Here is a 17,377-nt window from a genome sequence, read left to right as displayed (position 1 = left end):
TTCTGTCATTCCGAAACAAACCATTATACAAAGTTTTTTTCTAAACGCCTCTTGGGCTGATTTTTGGTTTGTAAGTTCACCATGATGAGTTACAGATCAAGTACTAGTGTAAGTTTCGTTTCGCTCCGCTAATTTTTGCTGAAATTACAGGCTTTGGACTTTGATAATTTGTTGAAAATCACAGTAATATGGACTTTTTTTTCTAATTGCTTTCAGACATTTGGCTGATTTTTTGGTATGTGTAGTTACCATTATGAGATACAGGTCAAGTATAAGTTTTGTTCCGCTTTGCTAATTTTTGCAGAAATTACGGGCTTTGGACTTTTATAAATTGTTGAAAATAACAGTTATACAGACTTTTTTCTAAAATTTTAATTTATCTTTTTCTAAACACTTTCAGATATTGGCTGATTTTTGGTATGTGAGTTACTCATGATGAGTTGCAGATCAAGTTTAAGTTTTGTTCCTCTCCATTAATTTTTGTCAATGCCAGACTACCATCATGTTTTTGTCCACATGTGTTATTGAAATTGCAGTTTTTACAACTTTTTTGGACAGGGCCATTTGTGTCACTTTGGCACATCTAGTTTAATATAAATTAGACTGTTGGTTTTCCTGTTTGAATTGTTTTACACTAGTAATTTTGGGGCCCTTTATAGCTTGTTGTTCGGTGTGAGCCAAGGCTCCGTGTTGAAGGCCATACATTGACGTATAATGGTTTACTTTTTTAAATTGTTATTTGGATGGAGATTTGTCTCATTGGCACTCACACCACATCTTCCTATGTCTATATTGATAAACATCTTGCCCTTGTGTGTTTGCATAATTTATTAGAAAATTTAGATTGATTGATTGGTCGTTGGTTGCTTAACATCCAGGGGCAAATATTTCATGCATGTTCATGACAAAAACAAGTTAACATTAAATATGATAAGAAGGTCTTGTTATAGAAGCCATCCCGGAAGACAGTTGGGTAATTTGGACTGCCACTGGAAAATTATGGTATATTGGATAGGGACAGCAGTGTTTTCACCAGATATTTCATATAGCATATATCTGGTAAACAGTGGAAATTGAAATACCATCTTGTTTCTTAAAATTATAGCATATGATCACAAACGTACAATAACCTATAGGAAAACCAAATCAGATAACATCACATTTAAGATTATAGCATCACATTACCATGATGCTAAAAGGCCCTGGGGAGAACACTGGACAGAAATTTTGCATTGCAACAGGCCCCTTATGGACCCCTCAAAGAGCTGTTGCAAGGGTTCTTAATGTGCAGAGAGTGTGGCACTTCCATTTCATGAGGCATCAGATTCAAAGTCCCCATTTGACTGGACGTGATTTCAAACTTGATGTGGCTTCAAACTTGTACATCAAGCACAGCAAACTTTGGCAAGTGTTTTACTGCTGGTCAGTAGAAGACCAAGTGACCATACTTCTATTCCATAGTCACCCTTGGGGATTAGACATTTAAGATAATATTAAGAGAGAAGAACTAGAGATATGCAAAAAGGGACAGTTTGCCATAATTAAGTTGAAAAGGGAAATTCGTTTGGATTCCAAGTTGTTCAGATGATTTGTCAGAGAAAACCCCCAAATTATTAATTATGTGTTTTCACCAATCTCTTGTCCATCTGTCCGTCCACCAATTAGTAATTTTGAAGCTAGCCTTTGTCTTTGAGCCTAGGTTTAGGTCCAGAATAATAAAACCAAAATTAATGCAATGCAAAATGCTCTTGTGAATTTTTTGTCCTCTGTAAATCCTTGGACAAGGGATTTTTATATATATATAGAAACATATTCATGATAATATGTAAACGTTAATAACAATTTGGAATTTGAACTTGGTTACATGTATGTAATATATATGTAGTTACATTCTTGTCCTTTTGGCATTGCTGAATAGAAATCTCATTTGTTAACTTTATTTTATTACATTAAAAATTATGTTTTTAAATGTTGAAATATATATTGTTATAAAAGTTCATGATCAATGATATTAAAAATAAAATTCAGATGAAAATTAAACTGTGAATTTCAATTTATTGGAGTTATTGTCCTGAATACTGATATTAGTATTCATGTTTTATAATGTTTTTAAAGATATACCTTGAAAATAACACAGAATAAAGTGTAACTATATAACATATAAATTGATCAACAGACATTTTAAATTAACAAAGAGTTATATTGGTCAGTAATATTTTAAACAATCTAGTAAGGGCGAAATAATATAAAGAGTGGTTCAAGAAGATTTTGATCCTGCTTTTTATATAGATAATTGACACAGTCACTTGTCTCAGAGTTTATTTTACTTTATATAGGATTTTTTTCTGAGAGGAGTGCCTGTGATAGTTGACCTAATTGGAGAAAAAAAATATTGGCCTTGATCTAACTTGCATGCTCTTGAAAAGCTGTTTACCAAAAAAAGGTTTGATTCCAAAAACGTAAAATTAATATCAGTATTTCCGTTTTGATTTGTGGTTACTGGGTCAAAGATCAAGATCACAGCAGATATTGACAGATTGAAATTTGGAAAAACTTTCATTCCCAGACATTTTGTCTGAAAATATTTTTTTTTAGCTTGAAAATACCATTTGAAAAGTAAAATACACATATTGATTTCTTGACTATGTTTTGAGATATAGATATATGAAGATGTGGTATGAGTGCCAATGAGACAAGTTCTCTATCCAAGTCACAATTTGTAAAAGAACGTCCCTTGCAAGGTCCTCCTGCCCTTCATAGAGTATTTACTTGACCTTGACCCCGTTTCATGAATCAGTGAACATGGTTAAGTTTTCGTGGCCAAGTCACAGGCACTCGTCTCAGATTCCCCCCTATATACCTTTATATAACACTGTGTCAGAAACCCTTGTTGTGTCAACTAATAATCACAATCCAAATTCAGAGCTGTATAAAGCTTAAATGTTGTGTCCATACTTGCCCCAACTGTTCAGGGTTCGACCTCTGTGATCGTATAAAGCTGTGCCCTGCGGAGCATCTGGTTCCTTGTTAACTTTAATTTGTTTCTTAGATGTGCAATAGGTCAACTTATTTATAGCATTATTGGTGTATGGGCTCATTGTAAGGTGTACATTTATTTCTGGTTTGGTTCCTTTGACCTTGATCTCATTTTCTTGGATCATTTTAAGTTTATGTGATACTTGTAGTAAAGCTTCATATTTAGGACTATCAACATAAAATCACTGGTTAGAAAAGAAGGGGAGACATTTCAGCGTGTGCACTCTTTTTTAGCTCACCTGTCCCGATGGCGTCCGTCGTCTGTCGTCTGTCGTCTGTCGTCTGTCGTCGTCTGTCGTCGTAAACTATTTCAAGAATCGTCTCCTCTGAAACTACTGGGCCAAATACTTTCAAACTTTAACTGAATGTTCCTTAGGGTATCTAGTTTGTAAATTGTATCCGAAGTTTTGATCTATCAACAAACATGGTCGCCATTGCTAAAAATAGAACATAGGGGTCAAATGCAGTTTTTGGCTTATAACTCAAAAACCAAAGCATTTAGAGCAAATCTGACATAGGGTAATATTGTTTATCAGTTCAAGATCTATCTGCCCTGAAATTTTCAGATGAATCAGACAACCCGTTGATGGTTGCTGCCCCTGAATTGGTAATTTTAAGGAAATTTTGCTGTTTTTGGTTATTATCTTGAATATTATTATAGATAGAGATAAACTGTAAACAGGAATAATGTTCAGCAAAGTAAGATTTACAAATAAGTCAACATAACGGAAATGGTTAGTTGACCCCTTTAGGAGTTATTGCCCTTTATAGTCAATTTTTAATCATTTTTCGTAAATCTTAGTAATCTTTTACAAAAATCTTCTCCTCTGAAACTACTGGGCCAAATACTTCCAAACTTTAACTGAATGTTCCTTAGGGTATCTAATTTGTAAATTGTATCCGAAGTTGTGATCTATCAACAAACATGGTCACCATTGCTAAAAATAGAACATAGGGGTCAAATGCAGTTTTTGGCTTATAACTCAAAAACCAAAGCATTTAGAGCAAATCTGACATGGGTTTATATTGTTTATCAGGTCAAGATCTATCTGCCCTGAAATTTTCAGATGAATCAGACAACCTGTTGTTGGGTTGCTGCCCCTGAATTGGTAATTTTAAGGAAATTTTGCTGTTTTTGGTTATTATCTTGAATATTATTATAGATAAAGATAAACTGTAAACAGGAATAATGTTCAGCAAAGTAAGATTTACAAATAAGTCAACATGACAGAAATGGTCAGTTGACCCCTTTAGGAGTTATTGCCCTTTATAGTCAATTTTTAACCATTTTTCGTAAATCTTAGTAATCGTTTACAAAAATCTTCTCCTCTGAAACTACTGGGCCAAATACTTCCAAACTTTAACTGAATGTTCCTTAGGGTATCTAGTTTGTAAATTGTATCCGAAGTTGTGATCTATCAACAAACATGGTCACCATTGCTAAAAATAGAACATAGGAGTCAAATGCAGTTTTTGGCTTATAACTCAAAAACCAAAGCATTTAGAGCAAATCTGACATGGGATTATATCGTTTATCAGGTCAAGATCTATCTGCCCTGAAATTTTCAGATGAATCAGACAACCTGTTGTTGGGTTGCTGCCCCTGAATTGGTAATTTTAAGGAAATTTTGCTGTTTTTGGTTATTATCTTGAATATTATTATAGATAAAGATAAACTGTAAACAGGAATAATGTTCAGCAAAGTAAGATTTACAAATAAGTCAACATGACAGAAATGGTCAGTTGACCCCTTTAGGAGTTATTGCCCTTTATAGTCAATTTTCAACCATTTTTCGTAAATCTTAGTAATCGTTTACAAAAATCTTCTCCTCTGAAACTACTGGGCCAAATACTTCCAAACTTTAACTGAATGTTCCTTAGGGTATCTAGTTTGTAAATTGTATCCGAAGTTGTGATCTATCAACAAACATGGTCACCATTGCTAAAAATAGAACATAGGGGTCAAATGCAGTTTTTGGCTTATAACTCAAAAACCAAAGCATTTAGAGCAAATCTGACATAGGGTAATATTGTTTATCAGTTCAAGATCTATCTGCCCTGAAATTTTCAGATGAATCAGACAACCCGTTGATGGTTGCTGCCCCTGAATTGGTAATTTTAAGGAAATTTTGCTGTTTTTGGTTATTATCTTGAATATTATTATAGATAGAGATAAACTGTAAACAGGAATAATGTTCAGCAAAGTAAGATTTACAAATAAGTCAACATAACGGAAATGGTTAGTTGACCCCTTTAGGAGTTATTGCCCTTTATAGTCAATTTTTAATCATTTTTCGTAAATCTTAGTAATCTTTTACAAAAATCTTCTCCTCTGAAACTACTGGGCCAAATACTTCCAAACTTTAACTGAATGTTCCTTAGGGTATCTAGTTTGTAAATTGTATCCGAAGTTGTGATCTATCAACAAACATGGTCACCATTGCTAAAAATAGAACATAGGGGTCAAATGCAGTTTTTGGCTTATAACTCAAAAACCAAAGCATTTAGAGCAAATCTGACATGGGTTTATATTGTTTATCAGGTCAAGATCTATCTGCCCTGAAATTTTCAGATGAATCAGACAACCTGTTGTTGGGTTGCTGCCCCTGAATTGGTAATTTTAAGGAAATTTTGCTGTTTTTGGTTATTATCTTGAATATTATTATAGATAAAGATAAACTGTAAACAGGAATAATGTTCAGCAAAGTAAGATTTACAAATAAGTCAACATGACAGAAATGGTCAGTTGACCCCTTTAGGAGTTATTGCCCTTTATAGTCAATTTTTAACCATTTTTCGTAAATCTTAGTAATCGTTTACAAAAATCTTCTCCTCTGAAACTACTGGGCCAAATACTTCCAAACTTTAACTGAATGTTCCTTAGGGTATCTAGTTTGTAAATTGTATCCGAAGTTGTGATCTATCAACAAACATGGTCACCATTGCTAAAAATAGAACATAGGAGTCAAATGCAGTTTTTGGCTTATAACTCAAAAACCAAAGCATTTAGAGCAAATCTGACATGGGATTATATCGTTTATCAGGTCAAGATCTATCTGCCCTGAAATTTTCAGATGAATCAGACAACCTGTTGTTGGGTTGCTGCCCCTGAATTGGTAATTTTAAGGAAATTTTGCTGTTTTTGGTTATTATCTTGAATATTATTATAGATAAAGATAAACTGTAAACAGGAATAATGTTCAGCAAAGTAAGATTTACAAATAAGTCAACATGACAGAAATGGTCAGTTGACCCCTTTAGGAGTTATTGCCCTTTATAGTCAATTTTCAACCATTTTTCGTAAATCTTAGTAATCGTTTACAAAAATCTTCTCCTCTGAAACTACTGGGCCAAATACTTCCAAACTTTAACTGAATGTTCCTTAGGGTATCTAGTTTGTAAATTGTATCCGAAGTTGTGATCTATCAACAAACATGGTCACCATTGCTAAAAATAGAACATAGGGGTCAAATACAGTTTTTGGCTTATAACTCAAAAACCAAAGCATTTAGAGCAAATCTGACATGGGATTATATCGTTTATCAGGTCAAGATCTATCTGCCCTGAAATTTTCAGATGAATCAGACAACCTGTTGTTGGGTTACTGCCCCTGAATTGGTAATTTTAAAGAAATTTTGCTGTTTTTGGTTATTATCTTGAATATTATTATAGATAGAGATAAACTGTAAACAGCAATAATGTTCAGCAAAGTAAGATTTACAAATAAGTCAACATGACAGAAGTGATCAGTTGACCCCTTTAGGAGTTATAGCCCATTATAGTCAATGTTTAACCATTTTTCATAAATCTTAGTAATCTTTTACAAAAATCTTCTCCTCTGAAACTACTGGGCCAAATACTTCCAAACTTTAACTGAATGTTCCTTAGGGTATTTAGTTAGTAAATTGTATCTAAAGTTTTGATCTAGCAACAAACATGGTCGCCATTGCTAAAAATAGAACATAGGGGTCAAATGCAGTTTTTGGCTTATAACTCAAAAACCAAATCATTTAGAGCAAATCTGACGTTGGGTAATATTGTTAATCAGGTCTGGATCTATCTGCCCTGAAATTTTCAGATGAATCAGACAACCTGTTGTTGGGTTGCTGCCCCTGAATTGATAATTTTAAGGAAATTTTGCTGTTTTTGTTTATTATCTTGAATATAATTATAGATAGAAATAAACTGTAAACAGCAATAATGTTCAGCAAAGTAAGATCTTCAATTGAGTCAATTTGACCAAAATTGTCAATTGACCCCTTAAGGAGTTATTGCCCTTTAAAGACTTTTTTCACAATTTGTTCATCATGTTGACTTACTTTAAAAAATCTTCTCCTTTGAAACTGCTGTATCAATTTCAGCCAAACTTAGGCTAAATGAGTTTCAGAGTATCTAGTATAAATTTTATTTTTTATTTCCTTGTATGTCAAGAAACATAGCTCCTATGGCTAAAATAGAACATAGGAGAACATGATTGTTTTTTTTGGCTTTTGAAGAAAATAGGACGATCCAAAAAACATTTAAATAAATGAAAAGCCAAAATAATCATTGATGAGAGATTTAACCAAAAGAATTAAGATGAGCGATTCAGGCTCTTGAGAGCCTCTTGTTTGTTTACTTAGTCCCTATTACATTGCTGTTTAGCAGTGTAAGGTATTGTATATATATTTGATTACAGGCAATAACCTTTATTCAATGAAAAATTAACACCACTTTAAACCAAAAAATAGTTATTTGATATTTATTGTTTAAAGTGCATTTTATATGCTTCCTTTATGAAATAAGTAAGAAAAACTTCAAAAAAAAATATACTACAACTTCCTTTGAAGATTTCCATTTTCAATCATTCTAAATATATCTATTTTAAAAAAAGGAAGATACGCGTAATTTTTGTTGAGCCTGCAACTTTTGTTGCAGAAAGCTCGACATAGGGATAGTGATCCGGCGGCGGCGGCGGTGTTAGCTCACTTCTTAAAAGCTTTATGTTTTAGAAGGTGGAAGAACTGGATGCTTCATACTTTTTATATAGATGCCTCATGTTACGAAGTTTCTGTCAGTCACATGTTCAATGTCCTTGACCTCATTTTCATGGTTCAGTGACCACTTGAAAAAAAGTTAATATTTTTTGTAATGTTGAATTCTCTCTTATTATAAGTAATAGGATTACTATATTTGGTATGTGCGTACCTTGCAAGGTCCTCATGCCCGTCAGACAGTTTTCACTTGACCTCGACCTCATTTCATGACTCAGTGAACAAGGTTAAGTTTTGATGGTCAAGTCCATATCTCAGATACTATAAGCAATAGGGCTAGTATATTTGGTGTATGGAAGGACTGTAAGGAGTACATGTCCAACAGCTGGCAGGTGTCATCTGACCTTGACCTCATTTTCATGGTTCAGTGGTTATAGTTAAGGTTTTGTGTTTTGGTCTGTTTTTCTCATACTTTATGCAATAGGTCTACTATATTTGTTGTATGGAACGATTATAAGGTGAATATGTCTAGCAAACAGATGTCATTTGACCTTGACCTCATTTTCATGGTTCAGTGGTCAAAGTTAAGTTTTTCAGTTTTGGTCTTTTTTTCTGATACTATACACCATAGGTCAACTATATTAAGTGCATGAAAATGTTTTATGATCTATATATTAGTCGCACAGGTTTTATTTGACCTTCACCTCATTTTCACGGTTCATTGCTCAGTGTTGAGTTTTTGTGTTTTGGTCTATTTATCTTTAACTATAAGTATTAGGTCAACTTTATTTGTTTTATGGAAGCATTGTTAGCTGTACATGTCAGCCTGGCATGGTTCATCTGACCTTGACCTCATTTTCATAGTTCATTGGTCTTTGTTTAGTTATCTTGGTTAATGTAACGTCTATGTGACAGTTGTAATTAAGCTTTATATATACTTAGGACTATCAACATAATATCAATGATTAGTAAAGAAGGCGAGACATTTCAGTGTGTGCACTCTTGTGTTCCTTTTCTACAAATCGAATATCGAATGAACTTGCAATGTACCAATAATGAGAAATTCTCAATCTTTTGGCATTTATATAAACAATTTTGGAAACTTCAGTATCATTTAATATTTATCGAAAATCACTTTTATTGTCATAGGTGCCATAGAAGAACTTAGCATCTCTTTACTGAGAATTTCACGAATTGAAAGATGTGATTTAAAAAAGAAAAGAAAATTGACACTGGTTTATTTTTCAGTTAGATAGATAATAATGAAAATGATAATGTTCTACCTTCAATCCTAGTGTTGTCTGTCTTTTTCTGAACATACGATATTATCATATTAGATTGTCCATTGGATTCTTCTCTGTTTCAACACAACTTTTAAATATTTCAGCCAAAATCACATGTTTAAAGTGGTAACGGTTGACTTTAAATGTCTTACAAGATCTTGTGTACATTTATTTTTATGAAAAATTTAGACCAGAATAATGTCTGTCTAATAGCCGTAGCTAAATAAATGGCAAATCATAGCACCGACGAAGATTTTAGGTCTGTGCGTCCGTTCGTTCGTCCGGCGATCTGTCCCGCTGCATGTTATAGTTTTTGGTTAAGGTTTTCTGGTAAGGTAGTGTTTGATGAAGTTGAAATCAGATCAAATTAAAACTTAGTACTCACGTTCTCTATGATATGATCCTTCCAAATTGGAGTTTTTACCAAAACTTCACGGTAAACTGAACGGAGAAAATAATAGTGGTGCATTCGTGTAATGTGGAAACACTCCTGTTTTGTTTTTGTTTTGTTATAATTTCAATTTTCATTTTGACATGTTTGGGATTCGTAGCTGACAATACGGCATTGGTTGGGCTAATTGTTGAAAGTACGGTGATCTATAATTGCTTAGATCAATATTATTTAGAGTCCGTTGGATTTGACATTCCCTCATTGTATATATGAAACTGAATGTTTCATCATGTAAATATGTGCTAAGAGAGGTAAATTTCATGTCATTTGTATTTAAAGAAAATTCTGGTTGGTTTACAGAAATATAAAATTTAAATATTCGATAGTATAGTTAAGATATTTGTAAAGACGTGTATTTTCTTGAGTAATGAAGCTGCGTCATGAATTTTGATTCAAAACAACAAAGTTCAAAAAGTTATCTGGAATACCAATATATTTTTGATATTTTATATCTCCAAAATTAAAGCAAGAAATAAGATAGTTTGACTCTTTCCTTTGACCGCAGAGGCATTTATAAATAATAACATTTTAAAATATTGTAGCACAAAGGACACATAAATCACAACTATCCTTCAAAGGATCGTAACTTACTTATCCAGAAATTCCAAAGAGTGACCAGTCAATATCGATATCGGTATAAACATCGACATTGTTGTTGGCGTAACACCATCTGCTTGTAAATATGCATGCATTTTCATGGCGTGAGTAACACAAAAAGTGATTTAATAATATATTTATAATATATTCATTACTTGGTGCAAACAACACAGCTAATCCTTGTATTCTGAACATACGGTGGACATTTTAAAGATCCACATTTAGCGATTGCTGGATAAATTAAATAACCATCTTCATTTCCAGCACCAGCTTCAAGAACGTCTGGATTCTGGTCAATACAGATGAAAGAAGATGCACCATCGTGCCCGTGATACCCTGCTACCAACATGCCACTATATTCTTTTCGCCATCCAGCCAGGCAAGTTATTTTGCCAGGAATTATCACTTTGGAAGTAACATGATTCGCCCTACACACGGCACAAGGCACATCTTTATCATACACACTACTACCTAAGTTCTGTTGATATTCCATGCCGTATACAGAAGTATAGTCGTTATTGTTAATAGTGCTTCCAATGTGTGGATCGTGTGGAAGGCACACTGGTTCTGCAGCTCGTCCCCTTTCTGTATAGTGTCCACCCCCAGAAAGTCCTAAAATATATTTTCGAAGCATCATGAAATGCATTGGAATACAAAACGTTAGCATTTAAACTTACGGAAAGCTGAAAGGACAGTGTGAAATAATTGACTCTTTGGTAGATATTTTCAATTGATGTATTAAATTTTATGCCTTTATCAAATGATTTCAGACTTACAAATATCTTGTAACTAGTATGCGTAGATTACGTCATCATATTACCTAGATTAATAAAAGCAACAGTAGTATAGCGTTGTTCTAAGTCTGAGTTCAGGTTTCATTTTTATTAATATAAAGACTGGCATTTCTTTCGTCAGTGACACAGCGTTCCAAACGAAAGAGTACATCTGAACATAACAAGTGCTTGTCAGGTTATGGTCAGAACAATACAGTGATGACTAATGCAATTGGTTTGGGGCGAGAACAAATGAACAATAAAGGAATTCGATTGGTAGATAGCACACAATGGGTCGACAGAGCGGAAGAAATTGAAAGGAAAGGAGAGTTTTTTTTTAAAGAGTTGATGCATTTTGTTTAAACGTACAGAGGACTGCCGGCAGAACTCGCTGAAGTACACGTCCAATAATATTTTTTTCAGTAATTTTTTTTTTAAAGAAAACATATTTGGGAATCATTGTAAGCAATCTATCATTTGATCAAATGTGATGAAGCTCATATTTTTCATAACTTGCACGCTTTTTTAAGCAGTGAAAGAGAAGCTATCTATCGTCAATATCCTAATGCCGAAAGTGACTTTTAAATCGAAAGTTAATGTTTCTCACTACCATTTTATTTCAAAATAAAAATAAGGAGATGCGTATGATTTTCGAAGAGACAGCAATCCTAAAGTGAATGCAAGTTATTATATTAAACTGAACGACCATTAACAATGAGAAACACTCGAACCGTAGGGTTGGCTTTAAATGCACCGACATAAAACATGTGATACAATTCAATTGACAAAACTAGCCAGCTCAAACGAGCAACATAATTGATAAAATAACAATTTACAAAAATAATACCAAAGTTGATTTCCCATTTAATGACGAAAACGTGTGAATTTGTAGCTGAAAAGACTGCATGAACAATTTGGATTGTTAAAAAAAGAGGTAAAATAACACAAATACCAAACTCCAAGGAACATCCAAAACGGAAAGTCCTTAATCAAAATTGCAAAACCAAAAGAATAAACACTTCAAACAAATAAAGCAACTGTTATATTCTTAATTTGGTAAAGACATTTCCTTGTGATTAAATTGTGGACTAAAGCTGGTTTTAAACTATCTCTCACTTTTATGACAGTCGCATAACATTCCATTATATTGATAACAAAGTGCGAATAAAACAAACAGAGTAAAAAAAAAGTCAAAAATATGGGTACAACGGTAAAAAATGTGTTGTAGTTTTAATCACTATAAAAACAAACAAAAAGAATATGACAACAAAGAAAAACAAAAGTTGCATATTTGCAAAGCGCATATACAATAGTGAAAGACAAGAATACAAAAAATGACAACAGCACACGGTTTTCCTCTTGAAGTTTGTAAATAAATTTCAAACACCAGAAAACACAATTTTTAGTTTGTTAAAACTTTTGTTTTTCAGAAGTAGCATTTTAACTTTTTGCAAAAATGTAACAATAGATAAAAAAAAAACCCGTATAAGAACCTGAGTAAACAATATCTGTATTGTTCCCTGCGCAGTCCTTCCTTCCCCATCTAGTATACACTACACCAGCTGGTGCTACAGAAAAGAAAAGTATATGCATATATAGTGTTAAAATTTGATAAGTTATCTTTATATGATATCATTTGCTTATAGCACACATACACTAATAATCTGTCCGACAGTTTCTAAAATTATTATTTTTTATAATGATACTAGCAGGTGGCGCAGTAATGTTAGCCATTGGTTCGGGCGAATTTGGTTCAATGAAATATAAGAAATTGTAATAAAAAAATACATTTTGGTCACAAAGGTAGTAGGGTCTAGTCTTTAATATATCCCAAGCTATTTTATTGTGTATTGAAACACATTATAACATGCCACTGTTCTTGTTCTTGACAGTCGTTCATAAGTTCAAAATGTCAAATCACTTAACGAATTGCATCAACATTAATCCAAAAATGTCGACGTACGTGTAACCCCTTTATTTTCTTTTATGAAAATGTTTGGGTTATGCCATTCAGCGCTTGTTCTACAATAGAAAGATAATCGAATGTCGTTTACATATAAAGTACAAAATAGCGCGCTATGAAATTCATTAATCAGTCCGTATGATTACAAATTGCTTGGTCATTCGTAAATCGTAAATCAAGACAGCAAAAGATTTCTGTATATGCTTAAGTTTTACACAAATTGTTAGCATTATGCAGCACTAAATTCAATAAGTTAACAGTACCTGTGACTGCGAATTTTTCGATCATTCGTGCTTGGTTTTGAATGGTTCCTTGCATTTGCTGTACAAGAGCTTTTAAATTTTGCACATCCTTATGTAATTGTAGGTTGTCTGCAAAGTCAGGATCAGTCAGAAGAATACGTTTTGAATTTTTTGCTGATGATCCATAAACAAGAATTGAAAAAAGGACAAGTAGCCTTGCCATTATGACTTTAAAATATGGAATGATTCTTATCTTATCATGGCCACATGTTAATAAATGTAATATATTTATGATCTTAATTCACTTCTTGAGAAGACACGTGATGCTTCTAAAACCATGGTAGAAATATAGCTAGTAAACTGTTTTAACTTCAATTTATTTCATAAACGTGTCATCGAAAAGTCATTTTCTGTTAGGCAGACAGCAATACCACAGGCACTGGTCTCAGAATTTTCCCTATATACCTTAATGTTATTTCAAGGTATATAGGAATTTTTCTCAGAGCATTGTATTGTGAAAAAATGGCCCATATTTATGTAACCGAGTATTTTACATTCCAATAAAACGTTGAAATTTTACATTTTAACAATTTTGTAAAACGGCTGTATTTTGAGATAAAAAAGAGGTCTTACTGTGCCTACTCATTAGAGAGTTTGGCAGATAACACATTTGATACAGATTTCAATTTCCTTGATAATATCTTTAAAGCAAAATTGTATCCGCTGGCGATATCGTCTATACACGAATAGATAATCCCCTCTTAAATTGATTAACCCGATACAGATTGCATGGATAGGTTGGTGTGAGTTTCAAAACATTTAATTCTTATGGCAGGGTTATATTATGTTTTATACTTGAAAAACATTGTAAGATATATAACATTACCATTGTCATTGGAAAGACCAGCTTCAAGTACGTCCGAATTCTGATCAATGAAGACGTATGAAGATGCACCTTCATGTCTGTGATATCCTGCTACCAACATTCCACTATATTCTTTTCGCCATCCAACGTGACATGTAAATTTTCCTGGAATCATTACTTTGGAGGTAACATGATTCGCCTTACATACGGCACAAGGCACATCTTTATCATATAAACTACCAAAGTTGTCTCCATGCAGAAGTATGAAGATGCACCTTCTTGTCTGTGATATCCTGCTACCAACATACCACTATATTCTTTTCGCCATCCAACGTGACATGTAAATTTTCCTGGAATCATTACTTTGGAGGTAACATGATTCGCCCTACATACGACACAAGGCACATCTTTATAATATAAACTACCAAAGTTGTCAGCATATTCCATACCATAAACAGTTGCAGCATAATCGCTGTTAATAGGACCTCCGATAGATGGGTCTTGTGGAAGACACACTGGGTCTGTTGCTCGTCCTGTGTCTGTGTAGTGTCCATGTCCAGAAATACCTTAAATTTATTTTGAAGATATATAAGTGTTTAATAAATCTACGTAAAAGCCAATGAACCAAATCAGCTAGTCGTGATTTCACAAGTGCTTGTGATTTACTCAAAGCCAGAAAACCAGACTGTTCTTACTTGTGCATCAAGGAACGGAAAAAAACTTGCAATGCCAAATAATCTATCAGTGTCTACAGAACAGTGTACAACAAAAACGCTACTTTGTTCAATTTTCATTGAATTAGAACTTTCAGTTTAACATTTCCGCTTTTGGTCTTTATCTAAATGACAAACAGAATAAAATGGAATAAAAAACATGAAAAAGATGTTGCAAGGTTTATTTACGTACAAAGGGTGTGTCATTCATTCTCCTTTCATGATGAAAGGCGTTTATTGCCTTCTAACGATTGTACATAGTCGCGTTTTGACTAAATGTAAAACTAAATTAATGTAGCTTTACTTTATTTGTATTCTTTCCAGCACAGTCCTTTCTTCCCCATCTAGTATAGATAAAGAAAGGCAACAGTAGTATACCGCTGTTCAAAACTCATAAATCCATGGAAAAAAACCAAAATCGGGGTTACAAACTAAAACCGAGTAAAACGCATTAAATATAAGAGGAGAACAACGACATATAGGTGCTAGAAGAAAAATGTACATTATATATAAACATATGATACAGAATACAGATTTGTATTTCTGAACATATGGCGTCCTTAAGGCAAGCATTCACTTATATCATGCAAAATGTTTCTTGGATAAATCTATCCGATATTTCTAATTTATTTTTGGAATAATAACTCCTATTGATTGAAGTCCTCAAGGATATTGAATATGCGTCGAAGCTGATGTGCTCACTAATAGATAAGGATATATGGGTAGCAACAAGTCAGAGAAATGTAGTCTTTTCTGTATTACTAAGATGTAGTGTGTTTATGTTTGAAAGAGAACACAGGAAAGCATAGCATAACGTTTATTCTCGACAGTCTGACAGTAATTTAAAATTTACTAGTAGTCACATTTACATCTGAAGTTATCAATTTAAGTGGCACCCGTGATTTTTGTCAAAAAAATATTGTGAACGACGAACGCGTCTGGCGTACAAAATTATAATCCTGGTACATTTGATACCTATTTATTCTATAAATCACTTGTCGTTCTATTTAAAAAATATTTAATAAGGTATTTTAAATATCGTCAACATGTATGATAAAATACTGATGCAATTTATTAAATAGTGGTCGCAAACCGGGATATACTTAAAACATTCCTTCAATAAATTGCTTGTTCTACATCTTTTCACAACTATGACACAAATAACACTGTGCAGGACTCAAAGTGTTAAACAGTCTGAATCAGTTAGAAGAATACGCTTGGATTTTTTCGCCGATGATCCATTAACAAGGATTGAAATAAGGAAAAGTAATATCGCCATTATGATTACTACACGTAGAATGATTATCATCTTATCATGAGCACATAATTATATCTTAACACACCTGTTAAGGAATAACACTAATCTATAGCTATGTTGCTGTCTATATTAAATTTTCTGCAACTTCAAGCATTTATATCTATTTCGTCTCGAATTCAAATAAAGTGACAGTCATTGTATGTTAAAACTATATCTTATCCGAAAAAATCACATACTAGTACCTTTAATTACATATTAGAGGGTACGGGTTTCTGGAGTCACAAAAACAAGTCCTTCCAATCTGTACAAGAGGGCAAATATGCCATCCTATTCTAATTACATATATGTTTTTCAGTTTTCAAAAATAACAATAAAACGAGTGTTCTACATTGATCACAATCCTTGATCTTTAAATTGATATCAAAATAACGCAAATATTGTACTAATTGACAAATTTACAGCTATCCATAGGAACCATTGTGTTTAAAAATAGGTACTTTCAACATTTTTGAATGTTCTTTCTGGCCGGACCCGGATTAGTGATTCTAAACATTTATGGCATGTGATGTCATAATGACTTTAAGAAATATATATCTGGTAGTTGAATTCAACTACCAGTTTGTAAAGAAATATATCATTATGCTGCCTCTATCACAACAACACGCATACATTCGAACATATTTCTGAACACACGAATGAAATGACAAATGCACAAATAAGATTTCTGATTTAATATTTGAAAAATATTAAAACATATTATACAGAATACAGAATTGTATTTCTGAATATGGCGTCCTTAAGGCAAGCATTCACTTATATCATGCAAAATGTTTCTTGGATAAATCTATCCGATATTTCTAATATATTTTTGGAATAATAACTCCTATTGGTTCAAGTCTTCAAGGATATTGAATATGCGTCGAAGCTGATGTGCTCACTAATAGATAAGGATATAGGGGTTGCAAATGTAGTCTTTTCTGTATTCCTAAGATGTAGTGTGTTTATAGATCACAGGAAAACATAGCATTACGTTTATTCTCGACAGTCACCCAAAAGTATATAACAGTAATTTCAAATTTACTAGTAGTCACATCTACACCTCAAGTTATCAACTTAAGTGGCATCTGTGATTTTTGTCAATTCATTTTTGTTTACGACGACAATGTATTCTAATTAATCACTTGCCGTTCTATTCAAAAAATATTTAGAAAGTTATTTAAAAT

The 17,377-nt window shown here is 33.0% G+C and overlaps 2 protein-coding genes across 2 annotated transcripts; both read right to left on the bottom strand.

The window, feature by feature from the left end:
- Nucleotides 1–10,491: 10,491 nt before the first annotated feature.
- Nucleotides 10,492–13,568, bottom strand: LOC134725422 (short-chain collagen C4-like). The gene is made up of 3 exons (XM_063589227.1): nt 13,340–13,568; nt 12,607–12,681; nt 10,492–10,952 (listed from the first exon to the last, which is right to left on the bottom strand). The coding sequence occupies exons 1-3, from the start codon at nt 13,539–13,541 to the stop codon at nt 10,492–10,494; spliced, it is 738 nt and encodes a 245-aa protein (XP_063445297.1). The 5' UTR covers nt 13,542–13,568.
- A 789-nt stretch (nt 13,569–14,357) lies between these two features.
- LOC134726556 (uncharacterized) lies at nt 14,358–16,632 on the bottom strand. The gene is made up of 2 exons (XM_063590962.1): nt 16,614–16,632; nt 14,358–14,749 (listed from the first exon to the last, which is right to left on the bottom strand). Exons 1-2 carry the CDS (start codon nt 16,630–16,632, stop codon nt 14,358–14,360), a joined length of 411 nt encoding a protein of 136 aa, XP_063447032.1.
- Between the last annotated feature and the right edge of the window lie 745 nt (nt 16,633–17,377).

This window comes from Mytilus trossulus, chromosome 7, assembly GCF_036588685.1.
Source record: "Mytilus trossulus isolate FHL-02 chromosome 7, PNRI_Mtr1.1.1.hap1, whole genome shotgun sequence".
Classification (NCBI taxonomy): Eukaryota; Metazoa; Mollusca; class Bivalvia; order Mytilida; family Mytilidae; genus Mytilus; species Mytilus trossulus.
This window is presented reverse-complemented; position numbering and strand designations above follow the sequence as displayed.